The sequence below is a fragment of the Silene latifolia genome, chromosome 7 (genome assembly GCF_048544455.1).
Source record: "Silene latifolia isolate original U9 population chromosome 7, ASM4854445v1, whole genome shotgun sequence".
NCBI lineage: Eukaryota > Viridiplantae > Streptophyta > Magnoliopsida > Caryophyllales > Caryophyllaceae > Silene > Silene latifolia.
Window position 1 is genome coordinate 117,449,622 of NC_133532.1, and position 25,750 is coordinate 117,475,371.

General features: G+C 35.7%; 3 protein-coding genes across 3 annotated transcripts; 1 reads left to right on the top strand and 2 right to left on the bottom strand.

The window, feature by feature from the left end:
- Positions 1 to 284: 284 nt before the first annotated feature.
- LOC141592703 (F-box protein At4g18380-like) lies at positions 285 to 5,248 on the bottom strand. Its single transcript, XM_074413475.1, has 2 exons — positions 3,815 to 5,248; positions 285 to 627 (listed from the first exon to the last, which is right to left on the bottom strand). The coding sequence occupies exon 1, from the start codon at positions 5,055 to 5,057 to the stop codon at positions 3,840 to 3,842; it is 1,218 nt and encodes a 405-aa protein (XP_074269576.1). The 5' UTR covers positions 5,058 to 5,248; the 3' UTR covers positions 285 to 627; positions 3,815 to 3,839.
- A 5,793-nt stretch (positions 5,249 to 11,041) lies between these two features.
- LOC141590588 (uncharacterized) lies at positions 11,042 to 12,229 on the top strand. Its single transcript, XM_074411164.1, has one exon. The coding sequence runs from the start codon at positions 11,042 to 11,044 to the stop codon at positions 12,227 to 12,229; it is 1,188 nt and encodes a 395-aa protein (XP_074267265.1).
- A 3,362-nt stretch (positions 12,230 to 15,591) lies between these two features.
- On the bottom strand, positions 15,592 to 24,192 carry LOC141592704 (ornithine aminotransferase, mitochondrial). The gene is made up of 10 exons (XM_074413476.1): positions 23,855 to 24,192; positions 22,319 to 22,427; positions 21,862 to 22,092; positions 21,060 to 21,219; positions 20,492 to 20,547; positions 19,938 to 20,090; positions 18,895 to 18,992; positions 17,788 to 17,868; positions 16,430 to 16,663; positions 15,592 to 15,857 (listed from the first exon to the last, which is right to left on the bottom strand). Exons 1-10 carry the CDS (start codon positions 23,998 to 24,000, stop codon positions 15,719 to 15,721), a joined length of 1,407 nt encoding a protein of 468 aa, XP_074269577.1. The 5' UTR covers positions 24,001 to 24,192; the 3' UTR covers positions 15,592 to 15,718.
- Between the last annotated feature and the right edge of the window lie 1,558 nt (positions 24,193 to 25,750).

A 25,750-nucleotide genomic window follows, 5' to 3' on the forward strand; every position in this document is an offset into this window, starting at 1 on the left:
GGATCCTAATTCCTAAATTCCTAATACGTAAAGTGGATAATCTCATTTTAGTCATTTAAGCGTTTAGTCAAGAGAAAAATGCTAGGTTTAAATACAAATTCTTGCTTCAAACAGACCATTTTCATCTATTCAAACAGACAATGGTCCACAGCTAATTTTACAACTTATGGCAACTTGTTTTCCAAAATTGCATTGACGGTAATATGATCTTAAAATCCCGTCTTTTTGGAAAAGACCAAAATGACGCGTCTTTAGGGGAGACCAATTGAGATTTAAAAGGCAGGTGAAATTTCAGCTAGTTAGATACTTGGATGTTACAACGTTCATCCGTAAATAAAGAGTGCAAAAAGGAACAGCATTTGATGACATTAAAAGGTTACATTCATAATTTCATATGAAGAATAACAACATTGCTCATTCATTCATACCTACAATATATTCACAATATAAGATAGATGGACAATTAATTATTAAGCAAGCGTTCGTTCACAGACTCGGAAGCTTTAATAAACTTTAAGCAAGTTGCAGGTCTGCACTTTCTTACAAGTTATGTGCAACCAAAATTGTTTTCTGCTGCTTTCACAACCCTCCCAGTTTCCCTTTTTGCTTCGAGATATCGTCTTCTCTCTCTGAAACGAAACGAGAAAACGTTTGTTAGGAATAGGCGAACCTAGTAGACCGCCAACAGCTACATTACCCAACTACCTCAAGAGTTCCCGCAAATTGCCAGGGGGGTAAGATGTACACAACCAAGAGACATTCTCAAGATGAATCTAAATGAAAATTGTGTCTAGAATTACATCGAATGACTATTACTTCCTCCCGTTCAGTCAATTGTATAAATTTTTCTAAAAATCTCCCTTGCATATTTTGAAGAATGTATACAATTAACTAGAATGAAGGGAGTACTTCGCTATAAGAAAAACGCTTTCCATCATAATCTACGAATAAGCAGTAATGAGTTTTTGGCTTCATTCAAAATGGGAAAGTTCAAAGCTAGTAGAAACATGATTAAAAACTGCCCAAATAATATGACAACACTTCAAAAATTACAGCTGAAGCAACTCTCTACCATCTCAACAAGCTAGTTATAGAAGAAGGCAACTTGGGTGTCAAGTGAACAGCAGCAAAACGAGCAATCGATCCACATAATATGACAACGCTTCACAATAAAAAAGCAATCTGTAATACCTAGCTGGACTGACCAAGGTTTACCCTTGAACAAAAGTTTAAATACTCCTCCAGTCCTCCCATTCTTTGGATTTATACCACTTTTCTTTTTTGACTCATTTTCATACCATTTCCTTAAATTGCAAGAAGAAACATACTAAAAGACCCATATAGCCTCACAAACTTACCCCCATCATAATTTCTCCTGCCCCCTATTGCTCACATATTTCCTCCTCAAACCCCAGCATTACCACCATCCAACACCACCTCCTCGCGACTACCACCTCCACAAACTCACAAACCTCACGACCGTCACTTCTAACACCACCTCATCTTAGATCTTCCATAAGCAACCATCACCAAATACTCTCCACCACAACTCCTACACCCTGGAAACACCACTAATAAGCAACTTCCAGCATTCCACCGCCATAGATCTAGGGTTTTCGAGAGTGGGGGAAAGGGTTTGGTGGGTGGGAAAGGGTTTTTGGGGGTGGGGTGGCTTGGAGAAGTCGGTGGAGAATTGTCGAAAGTGGTCGGATGTGAGGTTTGTGGGGGGTGTTGATAGGGATGTGTTGTGGAGGGGAAGAAGTGGGGGATGGTGGGGATGTGACGTGAGAAGTGAAATAAGAGGGTAAAAGTGTCCAAATACCACTAACGTTACTGTTCTTAATATTGGTGCAAAATCAGAATGGTGCAAGACCAAAGGAGGGGTAAAAGTGTCCAAGTACACTAACAAATTACTGTTCATAATTTGCTTTGACGTACTCCATCCCATGGCATTTATATTATCCAGATACTAAAGGTCATACTTAGGGTGTTGTGACAAAAAAAATCATTATTACACCTCGACTTCAAAGAATTGACAGGTTGAAATACAATACTCTGAATTGACAGGGCCTAATAACCATATTACCCTTCTCACCATCTTACATTTCTCACTCACCTCCCACGCCAACCCCACTTCCCAAGTTCTCACCCTCTTACACCAAAACACCACCACACAACATCATCAAACCCAACCACAACCAGTGACACCACCAAACACCCACTACCACCACTCAACACCACCAGACAGCAGACATCATCACCAACCACCACCATCCCATATCATTGATTTCGTCCTAACACCACCCACCCACCGCAAACGCCACATATTCACCGGCTCACCCACTAGCCCAGCCAACCACTCATCCACCACCTACCAGACGAGAACACCACTCACAACCCACGAAAACCATCCTTATCATCAACGGACTTCTTCTCAGATCCGCTAACAGGTTATGAGATGGGTCACGTGGCAGAGTAACAGATACGTGGGGGTTGTGGTGGTAGACCTGGCATGAAGGTCATGATAGGAGCGAAGGCAACCATGGATTGAGGTGGTGTGGGGCGTGTCATAGAGGCACAGTGGTCGACTGATGATTGGTGTTCGGGTGGTGGTTATTCGAATTTTGTTTGTTGGGAGTGGAGGGCTTGTTCGGGTTGTGGGTAGGAGGTGAGTGTTGGGTGAAGTGAGTTGGGAACTTGGGACTTGGGGTATTGTTATTAGGAGAGGTACTTCTTGTAATTAATGAATATCTAAGAGGGTAATTTAGTAAACATAATATAAGTAGTTACCTAATAAGGAAAGAATGAGAAGTGGGAAGATAAAAATATTCTAAAAAGGAAAGTAAGAAAAACAAAAAACTTAAGAGAGTAATTAACTACGAATAGTATAAGTTCAAATTTTTACTTTCTACAGATTAGGCGCATTTTTATTTTACCACAGATTATAGATATAAATGTGGCGACTATTTTGGGATTGACCAAAAGAGAACGGACAAACATAAATACTCGAGAATGGAAGGAATAATAGATTAGAATTCGGCCAAGCAAGGAATAACCAAAGAAGTGGTTATGTTTCCCTCAAATCTGAAAGTGATCAAGTCACTCAAGCATAGCCCACACAGAATCAACAACTATATCAATCACGCTGGCATTTCAGCAACCAGGAATTGTGGGCCTAATCATTTGTGGCTAGCAATAATGCCAACAAGCTTTCATCAATATGCATACAAGTCCAAGACTTTATAAAGCAACTTATTTATACCATGAATAAATTTGTCGGAGCGCCACAACATTGACCAGAAGAAATTTCTAAGCTGTACTACACTACTACCTAGATTTATTTCTATCAAGATTAAGATGTCTATCAACATTTCCAAGCAGCCAAGGCCCTGAAACCGACTAAACTGAACTTAATTTAACGTAATGGACCTACCCTGAGCTAAACTGAACCGAGTTTAAGTAAAACTAACAGGGCTAAGACTTCACATCAGATTTTGCAGTACAATTAGCTATAGAAAATGCATATCCGGATTAACCAATTGGCTAAACACACATCCAGAAACCAACAACACAACAACAATGACCGCGGGATCCCGTGAATGACGATGTAAAGAGGTCTTATCTCTCAGGTACGCCAGAGTTTCTTTTCCATGACCCGCAATTAAAATTGCATTGTGAATTGCATCAAATTACTACTACAACAACAACAACATCAGAGCCTTAATCCCAAAATGATTTGGGGCATCAAATTACTACTACTTTCAAAATACGCGCAATCAGTTTAATGAACCATTTTAGTTGAATCTATCATTACCTCATTTACCAGAGCTAGAATCGAATCAAAAGGAGTTCATCTCAAGACAATAAGTCCGTCTCTTAACCAACATCTTAGCAGCAGTCCCATACGGCTCCTCAAACGCACTTGAAACCCAGGACATATCCGAACCCTCCTTCTTCCCACCACCAGCGCTACCACCTGACTGATCACTAGGCCGAATCGCAACCAATGTAGCTCCCTTAAGGACAACACCATCAGGCAGCTCCAAATGCGGCGCATACCACAACCTCATATTCAATGCCGGGACCAACGTCCTCTTCGAAGCAGACGAAGCTGACAACGGTTTCACTCTCAGTTCCTCCAACTGCTCTCTATTCATACACAACACTCCCTGACCATTCACATCCGTCAACATCAAACTATCAAGCGTCTTATGCTCCGAAATTATCGGTTGTAACAAGTAATGCCTCGCTGATGCCGCGATTAACGAGCTAATTGTCCAAACTACCCTCAATTTCAATCCTCCATTCGTGTAAAACGACTCCGGTATACTCCCGTTATCATTATTACTATTATTATTACCGCCATTATCATCAACTTGCAAGTTTTCGACCTCGCTCGATCTCGAAACCGCCCTAATTACCTCCGAAGCGCCGAGAATCACACAATTATCAAGCGTAGACCCGAAATCCGCCCTCCATTTCAATAAGACACCATCGTCAATCCCTAATTCACCACTAGGAAGCTCGATTCGTAGAAACTTGATTTCATTAAAGTTCTTCAACACCTGCGTCGGCGAATGATGCGTAACGCCGCCGTCACCGCCGCCGTCAATTCCGTCAACACCAGCATTGACCACCGCAGACGGCGGACATAGCCGTTTGTTTCCAATTAATTGACCTAGCGCCAGAATCGGCTTGAAGAAGAAGTTACCGAAAACGACGCGTACGAGGTTAGCGAAGTGAGACCGAGGTTTATCGGATGACGTGGAAGAGGATGACGATGATGACGTGGAATCGTCGTCGGAGATAACGCAATCGACACGAACGACGACGTTTTCGACTTGTGGTACAAGTGAGTGAAACCTCCTCGAAACGACGCCGCATCGGCCTAATGCCTTGACGTCGCCGATCTTGTTGAAGATGAGCATGAGCAGTGAGTCTGGGATCGCGTCGAAGTGGTCGAGATCCAAGTCCGAGTCTGAGTCCGATTCCGAGTTCGGATTCGGGTCAGGGTGGATTCGGGTGGGAGCTGGATCTGGTGAGAGTAAGGAAGACATTGATTGAGATTTGGGGATTGGGTGGGGGAAACCCTAATTGAGGAAATTGAAGAAAAGAGTGAGGTAATTGGGGGAAATTTGGGGAGATGATGATTAGTGAAGAAGGGGGAAATGGTGGAATGGGTGTGTGGAAAGATAAGGATTGGTGGTGTTAATGTGTTGTGTATATGTATGATGATTGATTGGAGGATGTGGAGTGTGGAGGAGGAGATATGTTATATGGGTAGGGACTAGGGAGTGGTTTTGGTTATAAAGATTCTTACAAATTTAAATGAGGGGAAATTAGATAACTTTGTTGTATTTGGTGGTACTAAGTTTTGGTATCACGAGTTTTGATATCACTTTCTCACGTGTTATTGAGATAGTTCTATATAAACGGTGGGTTTTATATGGATGTGTGTAGATTGTAGACTTTGAAATACCAAATCGACACGAACTGTGTTAGACACGTAATTGACTCGAGTAAACCTAATCTGAAAATGGCCGATCAAAAAAGGATTCGAAATAGCTTATTTAGAATCACGTTTAATATTATTTATATTAAAAAAAATCAATTGTAAAATACTTTATTATATACTATATGTAATTAAATTTTCTCGATATAATTTATTTGTAAAATTATTCTTAATCACAAATTTGAATCACAAATTTGAAAATAACCCGATCTTAAGCAAGCCATACTCAAAATGCACACCTCAATACCAAAGCCCAAAATATACTCGTAACAAGTTAACAACACATCATAGACAACAGGTCAGACATGCCCTAAACCCGAATAATCTGATAGACTGATCTGACCCAAATATATAACAAATCTGAAATGACTCAACCAAAAAAGACTCAATTTGTAACGACCCGATAGACATCTAGGAATGTGAGAGGATAGTACCAACTACTAAGACTCAATTTGTATAATCAGTGACGCCCTAGCATTATTTAGAACATACAAGGGTGTTAAAATTAGGATGCTGATTTTCGCAGTACGCATTTTACTCTTTGCAGTACGTTATTGACAATTATACCCCTCTCATTTTCTCCATCCCCTTCTACTTCTTTTACCTCTAACTTCCTCTCTCATCCATTAACACTGTTCACCACCATCAATAACCGTCGTCGTCAACCGTCAACCACCGTTAAAGCATGTACTACGTAAATATATTTACAATTTAATGTGCAATAAAAAGAAAAAAAATGAAGAACAACGTAATGGCGGTACTTCACCAACCCAACAACTAATCAACCACCATTCTCTCTACAATCAGGCTGACGGCGGTGGCCACCACCCTGGTCGCCGCCAGACACCGATCATGTCACCGGTTCTCCACCATGAGGCGCATCTCTCCGGCCACGACAACCTTCAAACACCATCTCTCTCCCTTTCCTAATTAAACCCACTCAACTGCTTCCCTCTCGTGATCCAGCACTGTCGACGGCCATAGGCTGCCCCACACGCATCTATTCTTCGCCGGCGAGCAGCCACCACCATGCCGCAATACAACACCATTTCATACCATTAACATAGTAATTACAAATACAAACCTTAAAATTTAACTAAACTATACAAATTGAAAGAAAAAAGCATTAATTCGATTAATAATAATGAAATTAACTAACAAAATAAATGTTCTAAACTCAAATTATTATCGATAATTAAAGAATTCTTGTTGGTTTTGGGAGTTATTTGGGTCGCAGTGGAGAGAGAAATAGATTTAGTGTTTTTTTGAGTAGGGGTAGAGAAATGGAAAAATTTATGCAAAAAGTACTATGATGAGTAAAATGTCTACTGCGAAAATAAATTACGTAAAATTATTATTTATAACAAAGAGTGTAATTATTAATTTATTATTAACGATTTTATTTGATTGCTTGGTCAAGACATTTTTCCAAATGTGGAGGGGTGATGCCGTAATGGTAAATTGATTACCGTTTTTACTAATGTCACTTAAATTGTGAGAGAGTGAATAATAAGATATCTATATACTGAGTAATATTTTAGAGGCCTTATCATTTTGTGCATTGCCGTGAGGAGAAAGGCATTTGATAACTTCAAAGTTTGTACAGTAAATCGCATCATCCATATCTATAGACACAAAATGGAGTAGTTGACTATTTCTATGATATTTACGACAAGGATAAGCTTGTTTAAGTTTAAGTTATTCATGGGCCAAACAACCAAATTGGTAAAAAAAGTGAAGGGTATTCGCCAAATTGGTAAAAAAACTATGACTTGTGACGAATTGGTAAAAAAAATGAAGAATTGTGATGAATTGGCCAAAAAAGTTACATTTTGCTTAATTTTTCATTATTCCAAATAGATTTGACAAAACTACCCTTACACAAGTAGTCCGATTCAAAAAAAAATGATCCGAGACTCGTCCTTAACAACTCAATTATGATCCCAAATTTGAAATAATCCAACCTTATTTAAACTCGATCGAAATCAGATACTTCTCCATTCTCCCATCCTTTTAAGTTATAAATTGACCACAAAAATGATGAAATCCAAAATGGCCTTTATTCAATTGACGCATAGCCAAATAATTGATTTTGACAGAAATGAGTCGTACTTAGACCCGGTAAAAATGATCCAAAACCCGAGTTGTCCGACCCAATATAATCAACTTGAGATCTTATTGTTATAAATCGATTATTATTCATAAATAACTTGATAATGATCGATCGAAAATGACCCGAATTCAAATGACAAGACCTGAATTCTTGCAAACCCGAAATCGACCCGACTCGAAGTGACTCGTCCTTAGTTGGGTCATTAATTTGGCAAGGGTAGTTTGTATTATATCGGAACTGAGATGTCTCAAATTGCCATATTTGCCAAGATTTCGATTAGTGGTTTTCATTGGGTCATTAATTTGGGCAAGGGTAGTTTGGTCAAGTTTAGTTATAAGAATAGTAAACAAAACATGGTTATTACTTTTTTGGCCAATTTGTCACAATTCCACATTGTTTTTACCAATTCGTCATAAACCATAGTTTTTTTACCAATCCGGCGACTACCCTCCACTTTTTTTACCAATTTGGTTATTTGGCCGTTATTCATGTCTTAATTGTACTCCAGAATCTTGCCAAACTATTTTAATGGAACTGTTAATAGCAATACAGAATTATTTCATAAGTTTGGATACATAAGTTTGTCGCTTAAAAATTATGGGACTGTATTAATTAATTCCATATAAGACAATATATGCGTATATTTTTGTATTTGGAGACAATAGTTACTGTAGAAAGTTTCAAATTTATTATTTCACTAGGTAGTATCCCGCGCTTCGCGCGGCATGTTTATATATGTTGTACTCGATATATTACAATTAAGGTTTGCTAATAAATAAAATAGATTAACCTTTCTCAAATTTTCACTTTTTAGATTTATCTTCAAAGTCTTTGCAAATAAAAAACATATTGTTTTAATTATAAATAATACTCCCCCTGTCTCAGGCATTTGTTAACATATTACTTTTTTTGGGTGTTTCAGTCAATTGTTGTTCTTTCTATTTTAAGAATAAACTTTATAACCAATTTGATCATTTACACTCAATTTGGTCCACTTGCCATTTAGTAATTAAATTGGTCATTTCCTCTTTCCTTGGTCTTTGTGCCAAAACGAAACGACAACAATTGACCCGGACGGAGGGAATAGGTAATAGTTATGCATGATCAATATTTTATAAATGAGGTATACTCGTTATCGTTGTGTATATACATACTCGCTATCGTTGTGCACATACATATTCACCATCATTACATTACTTGCTATTATTGTGTGTATACATACTCGGTATCACTGTGTACGTACATACTCGATATCACTGTGCACATTACTCACCATCATTATGTACATACATTACTTGCTATTATTGTGTGTATACATACTCGCTATCACTATATACATACATACTCTTTATGACACTATTTAAACCCTCTCAAGTTCTTATATGTTTTTAATTTGTAGTTTGCCCGTTCCTACATTGTATCAACTTATCTTTTAATAATTATCTTTAATATGTTATAATAAATACAATAACTCTTAACAAATATATTTTTCTTGATGAACCTAATTTTATAACTTTGTAAAAATGTTTTATTATTTAAACGTAAAGCATTGCAAATGAACATCTCAACTCAATATGAACCTTCATCGAGATTGGCCAACTCCTGCTCCATATTTCATAATGAAAATGCATTACACTTTTTTTTTTAAAAAAAAAAAAAAGGTACTGCAATAATAAGTGAACAATACCAAAATGTATACTAATATTGTAATTAAGGTTTTGAAGACGATTCACACCAATGTTCTGCCAACATTCGTTTTTGTAATAATCACTTATTCACTTGTTATACATTACATAATCTTGATATAGTTGTGTATCATGGATTGATTCAACTTGCAAATGGGTCATCTCCATTACTTTTGTATCTATTACCTCTCACATACATTATTATATTATGTATTTCTAAATCATTAATTTATCTTTTAATTCCGAAATAAATCTACAACCATTCAATCAAGCCTAGATTTAATCCAAGCTATTAATAAGTAAGTAATGGACCTCCATTTCTTAAAAGATGATGGTAGAATAAAAGATGATGGTAAAATAATTGTTTTTTAGATGAAATGTAAGAATATATTAAAGGAACGGAAACCGAGTTACAAAACGGACACGTATAAGGAAGGTATCTCTACCAAGACAGACGCCCAAAAAAGGCAGTCTAAGCCAAACCCCCAAATAAAAATCTGGGTTCATCAAAATCAGATGAAAAACAAAATCACATTTACATCTCAAATAATCTCCTTCTCTTCATCTTCCCCACTCAAACACTCAATCTCCTTCAAATTTCAATCAAAGCGGTCAACCAGGCTTGGTCATTATCTTTGATTTTACCAGCAATAGTGTCTTGCATATTCTTCATTGTTGAAGACTTGAAGCTATTTTATGCAGTCCAACACTTGCTTGACATATTTGCATGTAGGCTTGATATGAATAAGTGAGAGGAAAAAAAAAATTGAAAAAGAGGAGAGGAGAAGTGCACCGATGAAAGGTAGAAGGATGATCATTCATTTATTATGTGTAGTCTGGTCCTCTTTTAATTTTTCGTTGACTGTGCTAGATGGTTAGTAAATATGGAATATTTATTTTTGTTTCTAAAGTTTTTATACATCCGTATCATGTACCCCTCATATGGCCATTTTGTTTGTTGCTAACAATGATACATAATGGACGTATGAACAAATTTAATATATAGTTTTTTTTTAAGTTTTATTTCATGACACGTGTCAGATCCACATTTTCCCAACCAGTTTTTATATATATATATATATATATATATATATATATATATATATATATATATATATATATATAAGATATAAGATAAACTCTATAATGATAGATCATAGATGTTGTAATCTTCATTAGTTTAAAATATTAAGTTCAATTAAAATTTTCGTCCGCAAGATATTTCATTTTCTTGTTATAAATTCCAACCTCACAACTTAAGACCTAACAAATAAGTCATTTCGAACACATTCGGGACAAGTTATTTTCCGTGATAATTATCAGGCCATGTCATTTTTGGGTTGGTTTACTCTGGGTCGGGTGGTTTGAGTGATTTCGGGTCGGGATTTTGGCTAAAACAAGCCCATTCAGGTCATTTCAGGTCACTCTAAGTCAAGTCACTTTGGGGTCGACTAGTTCAGGTCAATCGGATCAAATTCAGGTCAACTTTCGAATCTCGAATCGGGTCAGCTTGCCAATCAAACATCACTTCAGGTCATTTCGGGTCACTCTAACTCTCTAAGTCAAGTCACTCTGGGTTCGGACCAGTTTAGATCTATCAGGTCAAATTCAGATCCAACTCTCGAATCTCGGATCGGGTCAGCTTGCCATCAAACTTCACTTCATTTGGATCCCCGATTAATTTAGTTCCTCAATTCATCAAAGTTTGATTTGGAGTTGAATCAATTCATAATGGCGACTGCAATTATCCGTTGCAAATACAACATTCAAAGTCTCTATAATCTCCAACATCTTATTCTCTTTTCAACTAATTCCCCAAATCAATCAATCAAATCCCCAAAATCCCCAAATCAATCTTGCACCAATTATTTAATTAATAATCTGGGTTTCTCTGATGAACAAGCTCTATCAACTTCCACCAAGCTTCGTTCCAAGAATACTAATGACTTCAAATCATCTGATAATGCTGATTCCGTTGTTAATTTCTTAAAACAACATGGTTTTCATGATACCCACATTATCAAACTTGTATCTTCTTACCCTCAAATCTTAACTTCTAATGTTGACAAAACCCTAATTCCCAAATTTAAACTTCTCCAAGATTTGGGTTTTTCTGGGTCTAATTTAATTCGTATTATTTCATCGTCTCCTGCATTTGTATCAACCAATATGGATACAATTATCCATGATCTCAAGGAAATTCTGGGCAGTAATGAAAACCTAATCAAGTTTTTTCGAAAATCCGTTTTTTCCGTCTCAACATCTGGTATGGTAAATCTTAAATTAAATATTGCATTGTTGAATAATGAGTATGGTTTTGATATTCAAATTATTCGGAATAGCATTCTTTATTATCCCTCATCCTATTTGAGAAATTCCCAGTTTTTTCGAGATATATTGATTAGGGTTGAAGAGGAATTAGGGATTCCTCGTAATTCTGGGATGTTTTTGTATGGCGTGTATTTGCTGTGTAAGTTTAGTAAGAAGATAATCGACTCGAAATGTGAGCTGTATAAAAGCTTTGGATGGACTGAATATGATGTTTCTGAATTAACGAGGAGAAATCCTCAGGCTTTGGTAATATCTGAAGAAAATATTAGAAAAAAGTTGGGTTTTTTGATGACTGAGCTTGATTTCAAGCCTGATTACTTAGCTAAGCATTCTGCCTTGTTTACTTATAGTCTCGAGAAGCGAATGGAACCTAGACGTCGTGTGTTGATGGTTTTGAAGGAGAAGGGTTTGTTGGATTACAACTTTTATACCGCCATTAGTCAAACTGAGACTCGGTTCCTAAAGATACTTATTGAACCTTTTAAGGAAGACGTACCTGGTCTTCTTCAACTTTATCAAAAAAGCAAAAGTTGTTCTACTGTTGACGCCAAGCCCGCTTGCAGCGAAATGTATTTTAGGCATTTGTAGCTTGTCTGCATTGTTATGGCTGAGGTGGGTAAAGATGAGGGTTGATTTTGTGGATTGTATTCAGAAACGTTTATGGGAACTTAGAACCAGGGCGGATTGTATTCAGCCATCAAGCAGTATCTATAACGGATTTAGGACGTCTCTGAGCTTAGTTAGTGTAAGTTGAAACTCGCTATTCAAATACGTTAGTTTTGCTTGTTTGGGTGCGATACTGTAGTTGTTCTCTTGGGTATCCCTGTTCTCTAATTGGTGTCATGGTATGTAACTGTAATATTCTTATTAAGCATGCCTGACTTGTTGGTCACTGTGCTTAACAAATCAATTAGGAGTCACATACTTCGTTCACAGTTTCTAGTACTTTCAACCCGCACCCATATGTTCATCTCAAACCCAGCTTTAATTCATGTATGCTGTATTTCAAATTTCAATCAATAAGCCCTATTATTGCTACTCCGGAGTATTATATAACGGATTTTTTTTTTTCGTTTTGGTATTATTAATGAAATAATGTTCCTTTGAAACTTATTACACCAAATGGGTCCAAGATGGCTGTTTTTATTTTTTTTGTTTTTTTCAAAAGCCGCTGGGACAGCGGCTTTCAGATTTTCATCATAAAAAAGAAAGCCGCTGTCTGAACAGCGGTTGAGGAATGAACTGGCAGAATGGCACCAACTTTGAAGATTGAGTCAGCAAAGTTTGCTCTTTTCGAGCATGTTCTCGTTTCTGCACCAATAATGCTTGTTGTTTCAATCATCAGGAATCAGCAAAGTTTGCTCTTTATAATGGGGTTATCAGTCTAGCTAAATATCAGAATTACTATACTTGTTTCCCGTATTTGTCATTGAACGTAAGTGATTTTCTGCTTTGTAATTACTGCAGTTTCTGATTAATTTGGATTATTGGTAACCTGGGTAACATGTCTTATACTCCGTATTGTTTATATCTTTGTTGTGCAATTGATTCGTGGTTTTAGTTTATCTTAATCACAGCTAGTTAGTTCCCATATAAGTTTACCTTCAAGTTCTACCATGGCTATGTGCTTGTCCTCCCAAAATGAAAACGGAAAAATGATTACTCTCGAATGAATGTGTTTTTGTCCTAACTCCCTCTTTTCTTCTAGTCTTCTACACGTAATAGTTCTTTGATCACATAATTTTGTTTCTAATAGGAATCTCATCCACCCTGCACCAATTATTGACTAGTATGTTCTAATTCTATGTTGATTATGGGATCAATTAAAACTTGGGCTGTCAAATTTTGGAACGGATATGGATATTAGAATTAAAACATTTGGATATCCGATCTGATCCGAAACTATATTTTTCTATTATTGTCTATATTCTAATTTTATGTTGATTATGATTTTTGGGATTTAACATCAATGCTCTGTGCTTGTCTTCCGAGTACTATTTATCTGATCTTTGTTCCTGCAAGACTGCAATTGAAGCTTCCTGGGTAGTTCTGGCTATTAATTAAAGGAAAATGAGATGGCGCCACTGGTGGTAGGTAGTTTATGCGGAAATTATAGTACTTATTGTGGTGACTAATCGAATGTTGACTGAAACAACAATGCAGTTTCTATACATTGTTTAGCTTTTTAAAGTACAAAAAAATCAGATAGCTGGAGTGCCCTTCTTAGGTGACTGATCAAATGTTGCACTCTCGAGGCCTTGTGTTTATGGAGTTTCAAGTCTTCCAACACACAACCTTTATTCTAGCCAAATTTTGATCAAATGAACAGGTTGCAATTGCTGCTACTCCGAAAGATGCGATGCAGCTTAATATGGCTGCTATAGTACTATGAGGCTTAAAATGCAGTCAGATCCCCTATCTACTAAAAGAATAGGTGATTTTTATCATTTTTCCGCCAAAATGTATGTTCTCAAAAAAGGAAACTAATGGCAATAATGTTCATTTACTAAATAAGAAAACTAATAATTACAATTTAATTCATTTATTATATTTTCATTAAAATTAATCTTTTCATCAAATTATATTTTATTTTCACTAATTTTTAACTATACTATTTAAATTAAAATAAAATTGATATAAAACTGTAAAATGCTAAAACTTGATGCTATTATTAGATGATGAGTTGATCTATACTTTATATAAAAACAAAACTCTAAGCCGTCGTTATTAGTTTCGTGACGAATAACAAATTGAAAAAAAAAATATAAATTGAAACTTTTAGCTTTATGCTATAAAAATATTTTCATTAAAATATATTTCAACTCAACACTCAATTCTCTTAACTAATTTTCAGTTTCAGTTTTTATTTATCAAAGCAGAATATAATAATAAGAAATATAGACAATTATAAGTTATCAATATTTTATAAGTAATTTTATGAAAATATTAAATTTGAAGTACCGTGCATATATTGCACGGGTCTAAACTAGTTTTGATCAAATGAACAGGTTGTGCTGGTGCATCTTTCGTGTTCAAATGTTATATGAGGCATATGGGCCGAAAAGTCCATTTGAACCGGTATGGTTTATTCTAGCCTTCGAGAGTCCGGTTTCACCTGACCAATAGTGCCAGTTACTTGGTCACTCTTCATGTTTTAGGCTGTTTTCAACACGTCGGTCAGGCCTATGATCACCTTTACTTACAGCATATGGAAGAGACGCGGAAATAGGAATGCACAAATTTAACAATGTGCATTCTATGCATTCCAGTTATTAGGAATATTACGTAAATAATTTCATATATATTACTCCGTATATCTTAGCACATAATCTTCATATTTTAGCACGTAATATTTGCATATCTTTTTGTATTATCATAAGTTGATTCTTTCCTTATTGTAAACATGTATAGCATTATAAATATGTATCTTGATCTATTATGTAATCATGCAATTCTCAATGATAAAACCGTTCTCTTATATTTTCTCTAAACTCTATCACCAGTTACGATATCAGGTCAGGTTTTCCCATGGTTGACATCGTACATTCGAAAATCATGAAGTCCATGATATACGAAACTGAAAGAAGATAAATAATTTCCAGCAATTTCTAGCTGGTATACAAATTTCTAAATTTGGCAAGTATATAAGGGCATCCACAATAGATGAACCTCTAAAGAGGTTTGTCACATGACACATCATCAATTTAACAAACCTCTTAAATAACAAACCCATATACAACAATAGACAAACCTTTTCAAGGTTCATATCATAGGACCCACATAAAATTACCCATTTTTTTCCCCTCATATATATGTTGTTGGAGAATAAAAATACACTAACTTTTAGGGGACCACTTGTCATGTCAATCAACAAACCCGTATACAAATGTGTAACCATTCCTATGGATGAACCTCAAACCCCATCTCCAACAATAGAGAGGTTTGTCAACAAACCTCTAAAAAGTACACAAACCTTTGTTGACAAACCTCTATTGTTGATGCCCTAAAGGGTAATGTGGTTCTAGACTTCTAGTAATATAAGAATTCATTTCATGACATACTATATCATTGTCATGCTTACAAATTTCTGCCACAACGGTCACATGCAGTAGTCTCAGTTGAAGCTGACTGTTTAGGTTTCTCTTTTTGCAGCTTCGACAGATCATACTCAAAGACTTCAGCTAGTGCCTCTGCTCCGTGTTTAAGCTCTTCTGAACTGCAATGATTGAAAATATAACAGATTTCTTGAGTACAAGTTTAGAGTAAACAACTCCTGTTCGGCACCCTTCTACAGAAAAGCAACTAATTAATTATGCACAGTAAGAACATTGTAAATCTGTTGATCATTACTAGACTGCACGACTGAACGTCTGCACGTATTATCCATCATAAATGAATGATGTTGTTCTATTTGGAATTCTGGAAAATTGTTGATCTCCAGCAATATATAATAGGAAGCAGCAAAAACTAGAAGAGGCAATATTGCTGAATTTGAGACGGTATAATTCACATATATGCCAAAATGACAAAGGGCGGGCTGTGGTAGCTGTTAGTGAGATCAAGACCGAAAACAAGATTTAATACAATGGGAACGACTTATAACATTCAGTCGCTTCGTTTCTTTCAAATTGTTTCTCGTTATTAAGAAACCGGACCTTAGCCGATTATGCTTACCTTACCAACCTAAGTGACATAGTTAGAATGAGAATTATAATGCATATAATATCTTCGCATATAGAATGACAATTATAAAACATATCCGTGACAAGAAAAAATGATGGAACTAACCTTATTGAAAGTGGAGGAGTTAACCGTATGATTGTGTTGTGGGTAGGCTTAGCAAGAACCCCTCTCTCCTTTAACTTGAGGCAAATGTCATAAGCTGAAACGGGTGAGAGAGCATTGCTGTTGAGCTCCACTGCATTGAAGAGACCCTTTCCACGTATTTCTTTTATGAACTCAGGGAAACGGCTCTTAACCTCTGACAGCAACTGCCTTAGCTCAACTCCAGACTTCGCAGACCTAGATGAAACACAGATACAATAAATAGATCAAACCATAGTGATATCCAAGATTCAACACAAATAAGGTCACATGAACTAGGCAGAATGCAGAAACATAGTAGCAGGTACTCCTCTTACCCAACTTGTTCCATTTGTATTGTCAAACTAAGAATTTCAATCCCCCTTAAACTAAAAGAATAAGGAGTTCTAAACTTTTTCCCGCTCAAATATTTTAGTAAATAAGACATTCTATATTTAGCTATTATATAGAAATAATCTATGGAAAATTATGTAGCATAAAAAATCTTTCACCTTAAATAAAAAAATATGCCAAATTATATTCTAACTATAATTAGTTGTTGCCACATTTTTTACTTATAGTATATTAAAATTTGACATTTCACATACACATATCTTAAATTTTATAATTATAATCATTAATCTGCTTAAAGTATTTTTCAACACTAATGCGGATTGTCAACGTTTATAATCCGATCTTATATTAACCATAATTGCTAAACTCTCTAAAATCCTTATCTAGAAGAAACCGTACAAATTGTACGGGATCAACACTAGTACATAATTAAACGTACATAAATATAAGGGTAAATTGATAAACACTACCAACTTTAGTCCTCTTTTTCATAATCAGTACCAACATAATCAATAATAAATAATCAGTATCAAAATATTTACTTTTTTCTATAATAGGTACCAAGTCGCCTTTTTATTCTAGTTTTTTTCCTACTTTAAAGGTGCTTTCATTAAAGAGAGAGATTTTGAACGTAGGTGAGTTGAGATTTGTATTTGAATGATGACTTTTTGGACTTTTTTTAGTAGGTTAAGATTGGATTTTTATGCGACTTGGTACCTATCATAGAAAAAAAGTTAATATTTTGGTACTGATTATTAAATATTGATTATGTTGGTACTGATTATGAAAAAGGGTCCTTATATTGATATTGTTTATCAATTAACCATAAATATAATATAGTACCAGTATATAGTAAAGTTTTTTTTTTTTTTTTTTTTTTGACAACAATATAGTAAAGTTAGTGACAAGCTCAGCCCCTGTATCTAAAAGCGAATTCAGGCACTACTATTTCCATATCTTAAAGAATTTGCAAATTAAAGACAGACTACCTTTCAACAAGACCTTCCTCTCTCAGAACATCAAGTGACGCAACAGCAACAGCACTCGCCAATGGATTTCCGCCGAAAGTGCTGGAAATTCAGAAGCATGATAATGAATAGAGGTAAACAATGTCAGCAGTCAGCACTACATAATACAGCAGAATGTTGGTCCAACATGACGCAGACCCAAAATTAGGTGTGTTCCAAAGCAGGCACTTTTCTGTGCTTAACAGCTTCCTCAGAACATCACGTCGACTTAATATTGTGAGCCGTTGTTATTTAGTCTAAAAATCAATCAGACTAAAACTATTTAAAGGATGAAACTTTATTAGATTCAAAGTGGTGACTAGTCAATCTGATCTCCCAATAAAGGATCTGTTTTGTCTGTTATCGTCTAACCAGTGACCACCAATGGTCAAACCCTTTCTTTGCATGCTCAGAATATTCTTTGATCAATTAATTTAAGCATATAGTTCTCTGATACATTTATATAAACAGATCTAACGATGAGATTGAAGATTTACAAGCAGAAATTCACTACATTATGTGCTCAGAATATAACTACTCCCCGAATTGTAGTGAGTGCTTTTTATGCAAAATTTCAAAAGGATGAACATATTAAGTACTACTACAAGTCCAAATCAGACTGAAATGGAGGACATCAGGCAATGTGTTTCTCAGATTGGATGACTTGGCCCTCTGCTACTGATGCTAATTTTATGTGGACTAACAAACAAGATGGATCTTCAACTCTTTCTACATCATAAGTGAACATGAGCATCTGGTGAGTCAAGAACAAGCAGCCTTGTGACCCTATTAGCGCAGTTACACTTTGCATGTTACTTTTGGACGCCCGGCAAACTATCCTTAGGCAGACTTAATAGGCATCCTTGTAGCCTTACCATGACATTAAAAGGTTTAAAAGAAAATAGAGAGAAGCCATGACTAAATGAAGGGCATGAAGTTTGCTTATTGAAGACTGTGAAACTTGGGCAGAATAAAATCAGTGAAACTTCACTGGTGTGCAGAGAAGTTGAAACAGATAAAGCTTGTACAACAATCAAAGGAAAAAAAACATTATAAGCACAACCAATTGAGTATCATGCAAGCACAAACCTTCCATGCTCTCCAGGTTGAATACACAGCATTACATCTTTGTCAGCAAGAACTGCACTGACAGGTATAACTCCACCACCCAAAGCTTTTCCAAGAATCTAAACAAAGTCAAATAATCCCATTAGGAGGCGATATTTTCTTTTATAAAATTCAGACTCCGTTCCGATTTTTTATATGACTGAAAGGAAATCTATAGGTTCAGTATACATTTGTACAATACTGAAAATAAAAGGAACAGAAAGTCTTAAATTAGTCTCATACTCTTATCATCATTGCTTTGTCAGAAGCTCAGCACCAAGAGAAGGGACTACGAAGGTTAGATTTTAACCAGCAGAAGTCTTCTGCTATGATTATATAGACATGCAGAAGGTTTAAAAGACAGGAAAGTATGGATAAGATTTTTGATGCACATGTTATCTTATACCACGGATTTGGACTGAAGTTCCCATGAACTAAGACAAGGCATAAAGCATAATTCAGAAAGTACCAAAACAATATCTATGGGAAATTAAAATATTTGCACCAAGCACATAATGTGACAGTATGTTCTATCCTCATTTTCTTCAATCCATTTTGTTTATCTTCTTTTCTCCCCTTTTTATATTTTCTCTGTATTTAGTATCTTCAAGATTCCTCATTTTGTTTCACTTAAATTGATCTTCATTCCTCTTATTTTCACCTTTCCTCATGTTTCCTTCTCTACTTTCTTGTCTGATGTCTCCCCTTCTTTTGTGTCTTTTTTTCTACCTTTTTATTGGGTTCGCAACCCACCCACCACCTACCTTCAACCAACGGTTCATGTTAGTCAATCCCAAATTAATTTGGGTTAAGGCTATGGTGGCGGTGGTGTACATTCACAGTGAAACACAGATTACTAAGAAATGAATTAACATTTTTCGCAACTAATCTCTAACGAAAATACGTGCAACTTTGGCTTTAAAAGCTAATTTGAGAAAACTAATAATGAACTCTCCAATCACTTCTGACAAATCAAAAATATAAGCACCGACGGAGAAAACTAGTAATGAACATGATTGTCTTACAACAACATCTGGGCGAACGTCCTCCCAGTCACAAGCTAGCATTCTTCCAGATCTTCCCAAGCCAGATTGTATCTCATCAGCAATCATCAAGACATTATATTTTGTGCACAAATCCCTGACGGCTTTTAAGTAGCCTTCTTTAGGAACAACAACCTGCCAGAAAAGACAACCATTACCCTAAAATTCGTAGTTGCAGGTTGCTACACTCGTGGGTCATTAAGTTAGAAGAGAAGAAAGGGTGCCCTGAAGGCCTGAATGCTCGCCTGTTCTATACTTTATAAAAATGAAATTTGATAAAAGTAAAAATAAGAACTTGGTGATGACAAGAAATAACACAGCTGTTACTGACATATTATTACTGTTACTTGTTATAGTCGTCGTCATCGGCATCCTCATTGTTGTTCTTATTATTAGTACTATTATTATCATCATCACCATTATCAACAGTGACATAATAGTTTGGGTGATAACTGATAAGTGATACAGAAAAGACTACCCAAATTCGCAGAACAATCTCAAAAAAAGATATCTTGGGAACAGAACTGAGAACATACCCCTGCTTCGCCTTGTATTGGCTCAAATAAGAATCCAGCTATACAATCTCCTTTCTCTGTGGTGCACACAACATAACAAAGTCAGATCACTACACATGATTAATAGATTTCGATTTTAGAGCTTGAAAACATCTCAGATCACTAAATAGGGGTTAGATGTATTGCATGCAGCAACAAATCAAAGAGGTCACAGGTGGAATTCAGTCCACCCATGCAAGTGATAAAGCTGCAATAACCACAGAATACTTTTACAAAAATACGAGTTGAGAACTTCATCCTATTACAATTACAAGTACAACGTTCAGCTATCAATTATTATTCCTTCAGCTTGGGAGTTTAACGGTGACATATGTTAAATTTTGCATATGTTAAATTATGCATTCATTCGTTCACATCCAGTTAAATTCCTACAACAACGCTGTCTAAACACCAAACTACGAGGTACAGAGTATTAATTACCAAAGCAACTCATATCACAAAAAAAGAAGCTTTCAGTACTTCCTAAAAAGTGGAGAGTTGATATGGCCCGGTAACAGGTATAAGAACATTCATATTACAGACTTCGTACCTCTGAATAATTTCTCAAGGGAAAGTTCATCACCAAAATCAACCTTGATATGGCCCGGTAACAATGGACCAAAACCCCGAGTAGCTTCATTATCACAACTCATAGAAATGACACCCAGCGTACGTCCATGAAAACAACCGCAGCATGAAACAATTATAGCCTGTATATGTAATGGATATTAAATTTTACAAACAAAAGACGAACCTATAGAAATTTGAAGGGTAGGTCAAGATTGAGTAACCATATAGTCATATAGATCACCCATCTCTTACCTACTTCCTCTTACCACCTTTGAGACACTGGGGAAATGGCGTGTAATAAAGTTATTTTAAATTGACACTTGTGACAATCGGGAACTTTCCGCTATTCCCGGGGGGAAGAAAATAAAAGGGTCTAAAGAGCTATTTTAACTTAGTCCATTATGCCAAATCCATATAAATAATGAATCTTAAACTCCATTTAAAACATCATTGCAAAGTAGCATTAAAAATTATAATTGCATTCAAGGTCAACAGCCTCTTTGATTCATAAGGCTATGTAAGTATAAAATTCCTAAACCCACCTAAAAGCATCAAGCAAAACAATTCGATGTAGTTCATGCAGTAAGATACAAATTCTCAAGCTTGCTGCAAGTTACTACAGAAAGACAAAGGCAAAGAAAATTCAGAGATTCAGCAATGAGAAAGGAAACAGACCAATCAGTAAAGTGCAAGTTTGAAGAGCACCAATCCAGGTTCGGTAACCTTTTGTAAACTCATGAAACTAAGAAACATGAACTCTTGAAAGACAAAATAATACTCACCTCATTTTTAGGAATCTTTTTCTTTTCATAACCCCATTTTCTTGCCAGCTTAAGAGCCGTTTCAACACCTTCAGCCCCAGTATTCATCGGTAGCACCATATCGTATCCAAACATGCTAGTTATTCGCTCAGCAAATAGAGGAAATCTATCATTATAGAAGGCTCTAGAGCTAAGGGTAAGCTTTTGTGTCTGCTCGATCAATGCCTTCGTAATCTTAGGATGACAATGTCCCTAAATAAGAAAATATAGCAAGCAATTAGCTCTGCACATTAGATACTGTGGCAGCCATTACATCAAATTACGAATGAACTTTCTTCACAAAGTACGGAGTAACACTTTTGACTTTTACATCATCAGGACTATTGCGTTCTATTATTCATGGAAACCAAACATGGAAAAGTCCGAACGACTACTCTGTAAACAAAATGCAACACATAGTATATATATTCAATCATACCTGGTTAACTGCAGAGTATGCAGAAAGAAAGTCTATATATTTGTTGCCCTCTGGATCCCAAATAGATGACCCTTTTGCATGAGAAAATACCATAGGAATTGGATGGTAACTGCATTGATCAGTAACACAGATCAGCTAATATACCTAGAAATTAAGTACACCCGATGAGCCATCTTAACGTTTATCATCAAACAACACCAAACACCACAATTCTACAACAAGGATGGACTCCAACAACTCCAGATCTTACTGTGGAGTTTCCAATCAATAGTAGGGATCAAGTGTGAACATAAGACGAGTTAGTCTAAGGGGGTTAATCAGTATTTAAAAGTTCTTAAATGCTAAGACATTCGAACAAAACCAAGTTACATACACTCTTATACAAACACACACAGACTCATAAATTGATAACTTACTGCCAAAGAACTTCCATAAGGAGTATCAGGTTCCAAATAGCTTCGACAACAAGGCGTGTCTTAGTCATTTGTTTAGATTTGAGTATGTTTTCATGTGTAAATTGTTCAACCGCTACAATAAATATACGATTTGGTCCACTTGTCATCCAAAAACAATAGTAAATTAAAAAAAAGGAACTCTTCACTCTCCAGGGCCTATGCGCCAAAACAAAAGATAAACAAATAACACGATTGAGGAAGTACAACTAGTTTCGAGCAAGACCAAGCAAGTGTCAACTGCCAAGTACTAACCCTACATGTATTCTTCTATCACAAAATCTCATTGAAGACGGCGATATCCGTCACAAGTTTGTGACGGATACCGTTTCCTCTCACAAATTACCCATGAGAGGTGAGTGGGGGAGCACATGGGGGTGTCTCACCTTGTCCCCTCTCCCTTTTTGTGAGAGGTCTTCAGCTTGTGACGGGATTAGCCCGTCACAAGCAAGACGGTTTGTTCTTCTATAAGTCCATCATAATACCCTTGTACAGTTGTACATCAGTACATCTCATTTAATTATGGCCATAAACGAGGAGCATAGGCATTACAAGGTGGTTCTGCACCATACAACCGTCTTATTGGATAATTTGTGATTGTCACTATATATGGTACCATCACCACGCCATGTCCAACAAACTAAGGAAAAAAATATCATTATGAGTACTATGCATAGGCTAGCTGGCTAGGCAAATGCGTTTCTTCAATTCAATTGCAATTTTAGGATTACGAATTACTCACTTCGTCCCAATTATTTGTTGCGAACTTTAATTAAAATACTACTAGTAAAGAATAAAAAAAAGTAAACAAATAAACGAAACCGAGTGAGTAACACTTTGAACAAAACCCAATCACCTTAAACAATACAATCACAATTCACAAGGATATTCAAACACACACAAAAAAAAAAAAACAGAAACAAACCAATAAAAATCATTTCCTCCGTCCCAATCATTTGTTTAACTTTGATTAAAACACCGCTTCAGATAAATAAATAAAAAGAAGTAAACAAATGATCGGGACAGAGCGAGTAATTAATTAACTAAAATGAAAGTGAAAAGAAGCCATATGATGAAAACTAACTTATGAGCACTGTATTGATACTCCATATTAATAAGCTCTTGAGACGAAGTAGATGAAGACGAAGTTTTCCCCTCTGGAAGAACGCCATAACTCCTCGTTCCCTTCACTCGTTTTACAGCATACTGCAGAATTCTCCTGCTCGCCATTGAAATTGAAATTCTTGATTTTTCAAATTAATTTGGGGATTTTTTTCAATTTTTTAGTTCGATTAAAATTGAAGTGTGAATGAAATTGTAGTTTTGCGTGCCTTTGCAATGATCGAGGTTTATTATTTGGTGTTACGTGAACAAGGTGACAATTTTGTTTAATTGATTTTTACTTTTTAGGAATTTGTTGCCAACTTTATCCAATAAGGTTCTTTTTTGTTTTTGTTAAAATTGCAATTTGCAATGGTGGCACTGATTCACTGATGTTATCTCAACGATTGGTACTAGACCTCGCAAAACTGTCCAGCAGTCTGAATAATTCTATCTGAATCTGAGTTAAAAGCTCTTATTGCCATTGTAATTACTTATTTTTTTCTAATATTGCCATTGTGAAAAATTATTTTCTATAATTGCCACTTCATAATGTATTTAGCTTACTTAATTGCCATTAAGTTACCTTTTACTTGATTAGCCGTTAAACAAAATCTAAAATTGATAATTAAAGAATGTTAAGAAATATCAAAAACAAACTACTCTAACCTACATCTTTAGGCTCTGTTTGGTAAAACTAACTGAAAAGTTAGCTAAAACCTGAAAAGGTAGCTGAAAACTGAAAAGTTAACTGAAACCTTAAAAGTTAATCAAAACACGAAAAGGAAAGTGAAAATTAAGAATCGATAAAGCGGTGATTATATAAAAAAAATGTTTGGCAACAAACTGAAAAAGTAACTGATCTTGATGAAATGACGTAAAAAGATATGATAATTATTTAATAGTATAGATTTAAAGGGTAAAAACGGAAAATCAAACCAAATCAGCACTGAAATCTCAAATGCTACTCTGCAGGAAAGATTTCATTTCAGTAAATTTTATTTGGACAAATAAGTTACTTGTCAAACTCTTACAAAAAAATAAGGTACCTGAAATTTTGGTCAAATAAGCTACTTTGACCAAATCAGGTACCTGAAATGCCTTGTCAAACGGAACCTTAAAGACATTCGACGCATCAATATTTAGATGTGACCTTTTCTTGTTAAATACTATGAAATGTACTTCGTATTATTTAGATTAAAGATAGTATAATTTGTCAATCGTTTCGATTCCAATTGACGCGGTTGATATGTTTTTTTTTTTTTGGTTCAAATGAGGGCATTTATGTCGCGGTGTGAATCGAGCCTCCAACTTCTTGGTTAGGGTAAGAGAGAGCTAACTCTTGTTCTCTCCACGCGGTTGATATGTGAGGATAGGTGAATATAAAGAGCGAATTCGTAATGAAAAAAAATTCATTATGATATTCATTATTAAATCTTTGTGATTTTCGTGTCGATTTAAGAGAGACAACCCAATTACTTATGGATTCGTCATGACAGGTGAGTAGATGACAACGGTGTTTATAGTATCGAATATACAATTGCTGGTTTCCGTTGCTAATACAATTGATAAGAAAACACTAACTAATCGATACGAAAATTGTTGGTATAGTGATTAGCCTACAATTTGCATCATTGAGCTATTGTCTGATATAGTTTGCTGGTTTTCTTTGCATCATAGTGCAAAGGAAGGACTAAAATAACATTTTTCTAAAATGTCTAAATTATTTTGTACCAAAAAAAAGAGATCTGAGTAAAAAAGATAATGTTTAGAGCAACTGAGCAACCGGCGGTCTTAGGTAAAGAAATTAAGGAAATGGCAATCAATAAAGGAATGTATATTTTAGAGTGGTAGTAATAGAATTTTTTTTTTTACAATG